The 13,596-nt window shown below is 40.4% G+C and overlaps 1 protein-coding gene across 1 annotated transcript in view; it reads left to right on the plus strand.

Moving 5' to 3' along the window:
- cdk19 (cyclin-dependent kinase 19) overlaps positions 1 to 5,179 on the plus strand; it is a 49,457-nt gene extending 44,278 nt beyond the window's left edge. Inside the window, exon 13 of the mRNA XM_054618685.1 lies at positions 87 to 5,179. Coding sequence (XP_054474660.1) covers positions 87 to 212 — 126 coding nt within the window. The 3' untranslated portion in view covers positions 213 to 5,179. The remainder of the gene's footprint in view (positions 1 to 86) is intronic.
- The last annotated feature ends 8,417 nt before the right edge of the window (positions 5,180 to 13,596 follow it).

Consider the following 13,596-nt stretch of genomic DNA (forward strand, 5'->3'; position numbering starts at 1 on the left):
ATGTAGCATTTAGCATACATGTAGCATATAGTTGCATCGTTTCAGATGCTCACTCTTGTGTTTTCTCCCCCCTGTCTTACCGTCAGCACTCTGGCTCTCGCCTCGGTTACCAAAGCAGCGTCCAAGGTTCCACTCAGCCCCAGGGCACCATGGGATACTCGTCCTCATCCCAGCAGAGCTCCCAGTACTCCCACCAGACCCATCGTTACTGAGGCTCCCCGTCACTCCTGAACCAGCATGGGAGTCAGCTCCTCCTCAAGCCTTCCATCAACCTCAGCAGACTTCACCGTGCCCCCCCCGGCTCCCGGCATCCCGGTCGGACCTCTCTCTGTGCATTACATCATTCCAACTGTCAGCCCTCCCTCACCTTTGAACTCTTTCCCGAAGGCTTTCGAAAAGACTTTAACATGAAGGCAAAGCAGACATAGGAACCAAAACAATCTAACAAGAAGTTCTGCCTCGTCAGGCTGGTGAATATAATGTAAGATAGATGTGAAGGCATCACAGACTCAGAGCCATGGCACTTACAAACCCACCGTTCCTCACCAGGAAGAATCGCAGCTGTGTTTATATATGTACATTATATAGCACCTTTTTATCTATACGATTTTTTTTTTCCTCACGTATTTGCTTAGTTTGATAGATGATAGTTGATGTCATTGTAAATATTGTTACATATAGAGGTGATCGGACGAAACGATACACAGGAGGAAGAGCCCTTTACTGTCATCTCTAGTGTGATATTAAACTCGGATAATCACAAGAAGAGTTTTAAGCTAACCCTGTCCTTTGAAGAAAAAAACACGATTACATGTTTGTACACAGAAGAAAAAAAATCAGCACTTTAGCTGATGCAATTGCAGGGAAATGATAAATGCGCAATTTTCACTTAAACTTCTTATTGTAGGGTTTCTATATTTAGACCTCTCTTTATCTAGATTTGGGAAAGTAAGAAAAGAGGTAGTCTTTTTACAGCTCTTAAGTTCTGTATATTCTTATTCACTCCGCTACCTAGATAAGATTTGACGGGCCAATCTTTGTTTCCTTTGACGACGGCAGCCTTTTTTAAGGATGTTGAACACCTCTCGTTTGTGGCCAGAAGCTCCGGACTGTTTTTCTTGTTGCAGAGCTGACGGTGGACACTTTGCTCTGACACCCATCATACCGTGGACCCTCCACACTTTCAAGGTTTCTGAACACGAACATGCGCATAAACGTACAGGGCAGCTAACAATACGCCCCCCCTCCCTCCTACCTATATGCTTATGGAGACTGTTACTGCCTGATGTCAGATTGTTTTTGTTTTTTTATATTTTAATGTTATCCTTGTTGCCTTGTGTGTGTGTGTGCGTGTGTGTGAGTACTGTATGTTATTTTTTTGCATGGTGTTTATCCTTTGCATTACTAGAACTGCACTGACCGCTGAACTGACCTGCAAAGAGCTGGAACAAATGTGGGGAAGAGTTTCATCCTCTTCCTATCCGACCCTCCAGCCGAGCATTGGGCAGACAATCTGGTCGAGACTGGAGCTCATTCAAAGGTGCGTTCTGTGATACATGCCAAGGAGGGCGGAGCAACGGTAATAGTGTATTGGTGCAAATCCTCATCCCCTCGCTGTATTTCTGTTTTCTGTTTTAAATAAACAAGTCAATCTATAAGAGAACCTTTAAAGGATCTCTATCCAACATCCAGAGCTTTAAAATAGCATCAAACTACTATTAGCTATGTAGATAGTCATAGTAGTGGAAAACATTTGCGCTAGCAGGATGGCTTCGCTAGCGTAGCACTCGCCCACTTTGGTTCCCCCCAGCTTAACACTATTATTTCAATAGCACTGTTGCCGTTATCAGCACTGTTAGCACAGTAACCCCTGTTAGCACTGTTAGCTCCTAGCAGCCCAGCTAAGCCATCTCCATGTTGAGACCCGTGTAGAGGAAATCCCAGCTCAGACTCTCAATCACAGATATGCTCTGAATGTTGTATTTAGCCCCATTTAAAAATAAGCAGAGTTGGAATGTAATTAAGCACACTTACTCAAGTAATGAAGTTAAAGGAATAGTTTGACATTTTGGAAAATATGCTTACTCTCAATTTTTGCCAAGAGTACATGTCTGTACGCTAAACATTGGAACACTAGTTACCTATAAAACAAAAGAAAAAAGTGTTATTATTTGTTTTTCCGTGCAATTATCTCAGGATAAAAGCGTCTGCAAAATGACTGTAATGTAATGTAATCTCCTCATCAAGGTATTTAAGAATTACCTACACATTTTTTCAAATAATCAAGTTTTCTTTGATTATAATTCTAGTGCAGCGACCGCTGCAGTCAGTTAATTTATGAGAAGTACATTTGAAATAAAAAGCAGTGGAATACTCTTAGTGCCCTAACAGTTTATGGACATAGTAATTGTATTTTAAAGATTTAAGCTTTTGTACTGCTAGTTTGAACTGCCGACAGTATATAAAGTTGCACCTAAAACAGCAAAATAATTTTCATTCTACAGCAATTTAACTTTTAATACCTTAAGTGCCTTGGTATTGTTATATTCTTATTTAGGTAAAAGATCTGTTTACTGAAAACAACACACACGACGCTACCCACAACTCAAAGTGAGGCTATTCTATCCTTTTTGTTTCCCCACAACTTGCTCCATCCTCACTGGCCCTGCCTGGTCACATGACCGGCCATCGTGCAGGTTGTATTTAAGAACGCACCCAATGACTCGACTGTGACTGTAACTGCATAGCTCAAGTACAGATGTGGAAACAGCAGGACTGAGGGTTGGGGGGAGCTGTATTCAGCAGATGTGTGGCCCTGCAGTAGGATAAGGAAGCACTGACACCTTGTGGCTGAAAAGAGAACTGGACCTTTGACCTTTGTGAAACTGTAATTATTACAAGTTCACCAGAACATGCAAGACTTGGGTCTTTCATTATAAAACTGATATTATTATTATTATTATTATTATTATTATTATTATTATTATTATTATTATTATTATTATTATTATCGTGTCCAGAATTCCAGTCATGTCTCCCTAATGCTGAAAGTACCCTCATGCTTTGCTGTCATTGATACTAAGATGTGTCTCGAAGTCTCATCAGTGACTCCTCAGTGTGCCCTGCTGTCCCTCACTGGGTCCTTCTCTGCAGCAGTTAGGTGACTATAGTCCATGTTACGGGTTTCACTTCCATCACTTCCATCCTGAAAAAAGAAAGTTTTTTAATAATTTCTAGTATTTTGTTGACAAATACATATACAAACTGGATTTTGTATATTTTACACACATTTAAAGCTGCATTTATTGATTTTTTATATTTATATATTTTTTTATAGGGCAACCTGGGCTCAGCAGAAAAGCTGCAAACAAGTAATTTACATATTATCATCTTACAGAGAGCTGAAGTCCAGACGTCACCAATGGGCTGTTAGTCTCACCCTTCTGTAGCTCAGTGGAAGTTCTTTCATTCGTCTTTCGGAGAACATGAAGCGTGTTCTGCTGTTCACTTGCCATATTGTAACGCACATACGCTTAACTACAGCACTTGCTAAAAGGCTGAAAGGATTTTGAAATGAAAATGAATTTATTCGCTCACAAAACAAAACTACAGCTGAAAATGCAGCAGTGCGTTAGCAGTGCGTTAGCAGTGCGGTGGCAGCGCATTAGCAGTGCTGTAGCAGCGCATTAGCAGGTAGGTAGAAGTGCGGTAGCAACGCGTTAGCAGTGAGGCAGCAGTGCCATCCTAACTTGATTTCAGAACTGAGAAGTTCTGGTTTCACTTCAGCTTTCTATAAAGTTGATATGGCCAAGTATTACCAAATAAGGACATTATTTTGCAACTATTAGACATGGAGTTATATTCTTGTCCAATATCCCCTCTCATTTTAGCTCTGCTTTGGTCTCCAACTCCTCAATATAAATATCTGTCTCTTTAGCAACTAGATAGCTCATTACGTACACTAGCTTAGTTTCTCACTCAACTCATCAAACACCTACGCTTGGTCCGTGGCTCTATACTTCAAACTATGACTATGTCAGTTTGGACGTGCCATGGACGGCGTATCAGTTTCCACTCTTAACGTGCATAGGGTCTTTTCGAATTATGATTAGGAAAAGTTTGTGCTTTATTTTATGAATAAATATGTTTGTTACGTAACTGGCATTAGTTCAGAATGAAAGTAACGTAACAAAGTAAGGTTTAATAAGTCAACTTTGTCTTGGTTTCACACAGGACATGGATAGCGGTCTCCTGGGTGAGAGTCCCGAGTTTGTTGGACTCATCCAACCTCCCTTCCCACCCACTTTGTGTGGACCTTCTCACTCTTGATAGTATGTCAGTTGCTCTGACTGTGTCATTATGATGTGAATGGGTTGATATTGAGTTGAAAGCCGGGTGCCTCGATGCGTCCTCAACAGAAGCTTAGGGCCACAGACCAATCGGCGGTATTTGACGAGCTTGGAGTGAGAATGGGTTCGCTTGACAGCTAGTTTTTATTACTGAAAATAAGTTCCTGCTGCTGGATGAGAGCAGAGTTTTGTGGGCTTGAAAACCAAAACAATGAACTCAAAGAGGCAAAAATGCCCAGTAGATAAGAGGGGGAACTGCAGAGTCGGGTGATCATTATCTGTGGGCTCCTCACTGTTAGGACCCTTTGACATCAGTTCATTTGATCAATTGTCAATAAAATAATTTTGCTAAGTGCAGCTTTAAAGCCAGACTTTAGTGAAATGATGTGGACGTAAAAGGATTTTGGCAGGGACCTATTCTCTGTGTGTATCGCGTTAGTTGTACGGTGTGCTCATTTCTATGTGATGGAGGATCAAAACCAGCAGCTATTCAAAGGTTTTCTCCTCCCTTTAGTGTGTGTATTTGAAAATCAATCTGAGTATCAGCAGCATTCTCTCTCTGCGCGCAAGCGAGGTGTCACAAGTATTATTGAGCAGGAGGCTCCTGGTGGGAGACAAATTACAGTCAAACAACTCCTATGCAAAAAAAAAGAATTTAAATAAATTCCCAGACTAAAGCTTTCCCTTAGAATGCTTAGGTTTTTGCAGCTAACAGATTTTAACATATATTTGATGGGTGTATTGTGTAAAACTAAATACATTAGTCCAAGAAGGCGCTCACTTTTTTCACAGCTTTTTAAAATGTACTCTAAATGAAACTATTGTAAAGAAATGCATATATATATATATATATATATATATATATATATATATATATATATATATATATATATGGATAGTATACAATCATATTTATTATTTCCATGCATCTATGGATAACACACAAGTTTTCTCTTAACTGTCTTCTGCCTTAACTATAGTAGCTATAGAAAAGGGACATCTGTCCAACAAAGCAGGCGTCACTAGACCATATATCTTGTTTATTTCCTCTCTAAACGCTTAAACAAAATCGTGTTTAGTTACTGAATGTGATGTACAGTAGAATAAAGGTGAAGCCGCTGTTTTGGGATCACCCGCCTGCTTCAGGTGTCGTCGGCAGATGTTCCACAGTGTCTCACTGCTTTTTTTTCTTTTTACAGAATGATAATGATACACGTTTTTATTCGTGTGGATGGTGCCTTTTACTTTCTTTTTTTCTTTTTTTTTTTTAAGTCGTTTGCCTTCTGAATATGTCATGGGAATTTGTTCAGGGTTTTTTTATGTAATTTTTTATTTTGTTTGTTTGTTTTTTATATTTTCACCCCTCCCTCTGTCAGCTCTTTGGGTCGATCTAATGTCCTCTTCTCTCCTCATTACTATGTAGCATATTGTTATCTACGCAATGTGGAAAGCTTAGCAGCTAAATATCCGTGTTTTATACTCCAGTCTGTTGTGTCTCTCTTTTCTCCTCTGATAGATATTGTCCTTACGCATTACCGACGTGCAAGTATGTTTTGAAATGCTGTACATAAAAAGAAAAAACACATTTTAGAGAATTTCTCATTGAGATAAAATAACTGTCTTTTTAATGCACTGTTGTTGCTCAAATATTTAGTGGTAAATAAAAAGAAGTATTTAATGTTTTAAATATTTATTTTTATGTCTTGCTTTGGACACTAAAGTTCTGGCAGTGCTATGGAGGTGACAATGCTCTTCTGTGTGTGTGGTGCTCTCCGCTCACACCTCCTCCTTTTTGATAGTATTGCATGTGCCCGTCTTTTTTGTCCCCAATGGAGAACACAAGCTCACGTTGTCGCACACTCTCGACGAGTTCAACCAGACAGACACTCCATCTGCAAACCGAAAAGTTTTCTGCAACGGATTCTAGCAGGTCTTGTTTCAAGCTCCTCGACGCAAAAAGTGTTCCCAGTATGATCCTCTATTCCACCAGAGCATCATTTTTTAAGTGGTTCCTTAATGGGGAAGCAAATGATGTGGTCAGACAGAATCCCAGTGTTCCCAAAGACCCAAAAAACTTTGGGTTGGGTCGTCTGTCAACTCCTCTACACGCTCTCTGTATTTTGTGTGTTATGTGTGTGCGTGCACACAGGTTTGAAATATACACACGGCCTAAATGTATTGTCTTTTCATAGAATTTATAGATAAGGCAGCAATAGATCAGCGCAGGAAAATCAAAATAAAGTTTATTTAGACCCTTATAGCAAACTTTCACTGTACAAATGACTGTTAAATGAGAAAAAAAGTCATGTATATTTATTTTATATCCTCTATTATAATAAAAAACAAATCTCTTTGTTTGTCTCAATCACTTTAACGTGTGCGGTTTAGTTGTTGCAGACAGCTGTTTGATCTGCATGAGCGGGCTGCAGCCGAGGATCCACTGCAGCCAACCAGAGTGTTGATGATCTGGTTCACCACTTGATGTCACCCAAGAATGACTGATTCTGAGTCAATACAGCACAGTCCTCTTTTAAAGGCTGATTAGGAAAACTGCTTTCAGAATGTCATCTTATACTTTAAAGGACCATTGCATGTTTGTTTTTGGTAGATGTTATATTTTCTACTAAAGATCAACTTACTAGCTTTTTGGTACTTTCAACTGCTGACTCAAGTCATCACATGAGCCTCCACCACTCCGATACCATAAGGGGCAAATGTGATTTTGTTTGTGGTGGTCACAGCATTAAAAAGTGACATTAAGCATAAATCATTTAAAAAATGTAACGGCTATATCTCAGTCCAAATAATTCATCCCTCTCTATTACTCTCTATTAGTAACGAGCTAGATGTCATCAAATAATTATCCAGAATAACAAGGACATTTTTAATACATGGCCACATAAACCCAACTCAATGTATTTGGCTAGATACCCCAAGTGGGAAATGGTAGGGTTTTTTTGTATTTTTTGTACAAAATGTTAAATTTACTGTTCTCCTGAGAAGTCTTCCAGACAGTTATGGCTTAGAATACAAATAGAGGAAGGTAGTCTATCACAGGGGATATTTAGTTGTCTTAATATTTTTGTCATATTATATGAGATCCATGGTTAAAGCAAATAAAGGGTAACTTCAATATTTATATATACTTGGACCATATTGGGACAACATTTTTTGAAATCAGTCCAGTGTTAAGTAAGTAAGAAAGACAGAAAAATGTATTTATATAACGCTTCTCACAAGCTGTCACAAAGTGTACTGAAGGAGAACGCTGCAGATGGCAGAAGCTAAACGAGCCGCAATATAATCGCCCGTGGCAACCCTTCTCCGCCAATGTACCGCCACTAAAAGTGGTTGTATTTGCCACTGACAGGCTGATGTTGTTATAATAAGTGTATTACAACATTATGGAAAGAACCCTACAGAGAAATAAAAACCTTTTTCTTTACCTCTGAACTCTGACAACACCGTCACTCCTCTCTACAACTCTAACTAACGTTTCTGTCACTGTCTACCAGGAACAAGTCACATGACCAAACAGACTGGATGAAGGGAAAGGTAAAGAAAAAAGGTTTTATTTCTCAGTATGGTTCTTTCCATAATGTTGTCATACACTTCTAATGACAATCTGAGCATCTCAGTGGCAAAAACAAGCACTTTTATTTGACGTACATTGACGGTAAGGAGTTGACCCGAGCGGTTTCATTGCAGCGTTCTCGTTTAATGAAACTGCTGCCCCCTTTAGTCACTTAAATAAAAAATACACGGGAAAGTAGTGTTGAAGTTACCCTCTAAACCAAATATTCCTTCAGATTCACAAACTGGAGACAGAAGATGGGACATATGACAAAGATATCACAAACACAACATGTAACAGCAGAGCCTACACATAGCTGTACATTCTCAAAGACTTAAACACTGCGTGTCTGCACCCTGCTACTGATCCTATTGGTGTCTAAAGGTTACACACACACACACACACTCATTACACAGGAGTGAATGTGTCTGGCTGATTCCAGCACTTATATCCACCATCAAGACATTCCACAGGATGCGTCAACTCAAGTGAGCGCTGCATTCAGCTCTCTTTATGGGGCTGGTGGTTTTGACAAGTGAAACCAGTGCGGGCAAGCTGAGACTTGGCACCGGCCTCGTGAGTTCTGGCAGAGCTCGTTGGAACGACGGCCCCCTCGGCCCGCAGCGTTGCTGCCGCCACTTGGGGGGGAAATTTATTGACTTGGAGGGAGCTCAGCAGAATGCGTTAACGGAGATGATCCCATTTCCTACTCGGCCTCCGGGTGTTGCAGCTCGGGGTCGGGCTCCCTGGGAACAAGCACCCCAGGCGTATAGAACATCACCATGACAAGCAGCCGCGTCACACTGGATGATCAACAGTAGACAGAGACCAGGGTGTCGCTGCACTTCACCGTTTTTGTTACTGCCACTTCGTTGCTTGTCATACCAGCGCTGTAAAAGATAAATGGCTCTAAACACGTCCGGAGGGTTCCATTAGTCCTGGAAAGGAACGCTCTGGTACAATTTTGTTTGGTTGCTTTTATCCATAACTCCATTTATTACGCCGGCATGCAGGTACATGCAACTAACACAACGTAGCATGACATACCATGATATGACTGAGGTTAAGAAGCATGACATGATACAACCTGATGTAATAGGGCATCAAATCCACGTCATTCCAACAACACATACTTTAATCTAACTGGTTAGTCGTCTCAAATAATAGAAAGAAGAACATAACAGATGTATTAAAGGCCCCAGACAGCAATTCAAATACATGCCCAGCCATATTCGGTATGTTTCTTTCTCCCCCCCACCCCCAAAAACAACAACAACAACAACAACAACAATGTGTTACTGCAATGATGGAAATCTTTAGAAATGTGAAATGAATACTTGATTGTTTATTATTTTTTGTAAAGGCTCAGTTATTTCCTAAGACTGCAGGGCACTGTAGCTTTTGGCAAATTATACTCAAACCTGAGGAAATAGTGCATTTATTGGGGACTATTTTCAGCGGCGGATTCATCCACAATTGGTATTTTAGTGGTAATTTGTGGCAGCACGACGGTGTATGTGGGATTTAGTCACAGCAAACTACAGTGTGTGTTCATGGAAATGAAGGATCAAGTGCAACATTCTGGCTCACTGATGTGTTTTTAATAGTTTTTGGACAACAATGGAGCTTGGCATAGAGGAAGAATATATTTCAGGCTTTGATACAAAAGTAATAATTGTAAGTAGATACTTTCACTGTTAATTTGGGTCTAATTTTGGGTCTCTGACAGAAAAAGGTAGAAAAAACGCTTCAGAAGTGCAGTACGTTTACTTTATCCTGAAAAGTAAACATACATTAGCACAGTACTTTCGGATCCCTGAGCTAAAGGAACAGTTGCTGTCCGTCCACAGTGAGACACTTTGTATTCCAGTGAACGGGGAGAACTGCAGTATAAGTAGACATCAGACAGACTGATGCCATCATGGCAGTAAAATAACCTGCATATCACATACAATGGTGGTAGGATATAAATATGGGTGGTTGAATAGATGCATGGCTTATCTGTCACGCTAAAGTGAGCGTAGACACCCATATTTACTATTTACATTTACACATTAGATTAATTTCACTAAATAACTTCCTCTATCACATTTCAGAATAAAACTCTTATTATTTTCTGGGATTTAGTGAATGTTATTCAAACATAAACTACTCAGATTTTTTTTTTTTTGCATTTGTAAAGATTTAAACATGGGTTAATTTCTTTACTGGAGGGTTATTTGGGGTACATTGTGTGTTTACAGTAATACAGTACCAGTCGCCACTTCTGACTCTTGGCGTGGGATGTTAGACTGATGTCTTGGTCTTGTCCTCCTCCCTCTCCTCCTCCTCCTCCTCCTCCTCCTCCTCCTCCTCCCTCCTCCTCCTCCCCAGACTCAGTTGTGTGGTGGAGTCAGTGTTTGTGCCAAAACTGTAGAATCTGGATGAGTAGAATGGTCCACTTATTGTCCTTGAAATTAAAATCAATCAATCATTGTCCACAGTCACTTGGAGATTACTGTTAGCCTTTTTGTTAAGCTGTTGGAAAGAAAAAGGGGGTTGTCTTTTTACACTCCCAAAAAAAGAGAGAATGAATGTCAAGCTGATTACAAATGACTTTTGTGTTCAAATTCAAGAGCCTTACATCTTAATAACTGCACTAAAGTTAAACATTTACCACATTATCTACTACGCTTATGTACCCTTGCTGCCTTCAAATGGGGTCTTGTTTGCCGGGTCACGACCTCATATGTGGAAATTTTCTGAAAGCTTACTTCACTTGTTGATTCTTTACCTCTTCATCACTCTTTTTCTCAATCATGCTACCATACTATTTAGTTTGTCCCGATTCAAACTATGTCAAATGCAGTATGCACAAAACTACCAGGATGTTCCACTGCATCCAGTCACATTTTAGCCAGCACACTTTTCTGGCTAATCTGACCCCAAATATATATCCCTGCGCAGCCAATATGTGAGCAAGAGGGTCAAGGTAAAAGGTGCAATATTATGATGAAGAAGTATGTCCCAGTGGAATGCATAATGCACGCAGAAGTACATAATAGTCAGAGGATCACCAAAGTTCTAACAATGTGAGAAAAACCTGAGGGGAGCATGAACATCTCAACCATATTTCATAGAAATACATAAAATGTCACAAAAAAACACAAACGCCAATCTCCCTCCGACAAAGGATTACCAAAGTCCGTATGATTCATCCTCTGGAGAGCATGAATACCCATAGTAAATTTCATGGCAATCTGGGCCAAAGTGGTGAGCTATAATGATCCATAGAGCCACACCGCTAACGTGGCTAAAATTTGTGTGAAGAAAGTTCATAAGTTTCCATAATGATCTATTGGTCTAACACTGAAAACTACCTTCATTCTAAACTTCCTCAAGCTCCGATCCACACTCTATAATGCCATTGCCATAATGGTCGCCATTTGAGCTGCAGCTCAACGTGTCTTTTCTATCCACTGCAGCTCTGAGCGGGGAAAAGAGCCGGGCCCATCCACGGAGTGTCAGTTTGACCTTAAGGGTAGGAGATCGGTGTCTGGAGCTCCGCCATCACACCACTCACTCCCAGTCGGCCTCCAACCGCAGCTCGATGCTTACACTCCACAGACCTTGACATTTCAATTGCCTCTCAGTAATAAACTCTCTGCTCCGCTCGAAAACAGGCTCTCGGTTGTGTTTGTATCATTATTTGTTAACCTCCTAATGAGTCCAGTGCAGTTCTATAGTTCCACAGTATTTTTTGCAAGATTTTTCTTAGACGCCACCAGATTGGTTGATGGCATATCTCTATGTATTATATTATTTTTTTTAACCTTAAAAATTTCAGGAAACCAGCCTGTTAGATGAAAACCTGAAATATTGTACATGACAAAAATAAAACATTAAAAATATACTTCACTAGAAAATCGTATGTGTCTTTTAGCATTGCTTGCTTATATATAATCAAGACGCTGAACCATATTATATCACATCTAAAATTGGATAATTATTTTAATATTTTTTCATAAACTTGGCGATGTACTTTTGATCAGTTGTAACTGTGTGCTAATTGAATTATTCATAGTTTTGGGATGTTGAGCACCCTGGGAATGGAAGGTTTAAAGCCTGTTGGTATACAAAGCACAATTAACCATTTCTAAACATTTTGACCTTACAAACCCTGGATCGAAGCGTCCGAGTCAGTGTGATAAAATCAATGTTTTCATATGTCCCTTTTGTAACTCCCCTCTCTCTGCTCCCCCCCTGTCCCTTCACAAGACTGTGTGGAGCTTGTTAGCACTGGCTGCATGTAGCCACGCGGGCGAGCACAGTTAAAGTTTGCTTTAAGAGGGAAATAATGACCGGAGGAGCAAGCTGCAGAGCTAAATCTAAACTGCTGACCCATGACAGGCTGTCCTCGGACCGTGAGAAACGGGCCTCTTTCCATGCCAAGAATGTGGGTGGCCCGGCGCTTCTATCTGAGGAGTGTGGGCCAGTTGCAGCACTGGAGCGCAACAGCAGGTTTCTTGTTTTTAATGTCTGATTTCTCTGCTGCGCAATGTCATTCTTGTTATCTTGTGTCCATGTGCAGCACGCACACAGGGAAATGGAGTTGTGTCCACTTCCATTTGTTAGGCATCTTGTGAAATGTGAGCAAAAACTGGAGAAAATGCAACCACATTCACGAGAATCACTGGAAATGATTGAAAAATTTGATTCCCCTGCCTTTCTTTTGTTGTTTTGCTGATTCACTGGCCTGACACATAAACCACACACACACATACCACTAGCACAGCACAAAGTGTATAAGGCATTGTGCATAGTGATGAATACTCACAGAGCATAAGAGGCTGCACTGTACTGTCAGTTCGCAGCTCGCACTGAAGGGGATTTCAGCTCCCTCCGGGGCTTCAAACCCAGGAGTCAAAGGGGTCAGGGTCTGCGCAAGATAGCAGGGGGGGCCACGGTTTGTGTGTGAGTCACTGCATTACGCCGACACACGAGACGCCATATGTCTTCCCACCCAGGTCAGTGAAGAACAAATGCACCGTCCTTTTTGCAGAAGAGTTCCCACAAGCGTGTGTTGTCTCACTGCGGGGCAAGAAGCTGTTCAATTATGTAGTAAAAGAAAAAAAGAAAAAAATGGGTCACCTGTTGAAGCCCCAGGCAGAATTAAAAAAATATATAGTGTCTTATTTCAAAAAGCGAGTGCTTCTGAAAATGGATGGTTCTTCCTGGAGGACATAGTGATTTCTTGGTGGGCAGGAAAAAAGTCTTGACCTTTGTGATGTGACATCAAAACCCCTCAACCGATACCAATCCCATAACTCTGAAGGCACAGCAATTTATTACAAAAAACATACTTTTATGGTATAACAAAAATTCACCGTTGTAGGGCTTTTATTCTCATAACAACAATGGCACTACCACTATTAGTCCGATCTCATTCCCATCAGATTTCCCCTTTAAATTTGTAGTAGAACTGCTTTATGGTGTGTTTTAATTGTAATATGTGAGAAAAATGTAACCACAAAACATATTTCAGGTTGATTTTGAAAGTTAATGCTGGATCTTTGAATATTTTACCAGTAAAATCCACTAACTCAAAGTCCACCCACTATTTTTGTTGTTGCTTTCAACGGCGTCTCATGGTCATCCTTGGTAGGTGTTAAGAAGGTTTAATGTTCACCATGT

The sequence above is a fragment of the Anoplopoma fimbria genome, chromosome 18, assembly GCF_027596085.1.
Source record: "Anoplopoma fimbria isolate UVic2021 breed Golden Eagle Sablefish chromosome 18, Afim_UVic_2022, whole genome shotgun sequence".
Classification (NCBI taxonomy): Eukaryota; Metazoa; Chordata; class Actinopteri; order Perciformes; family Anoplopomatidae; genus Anoplopoma; species Anoplopoma fimbria.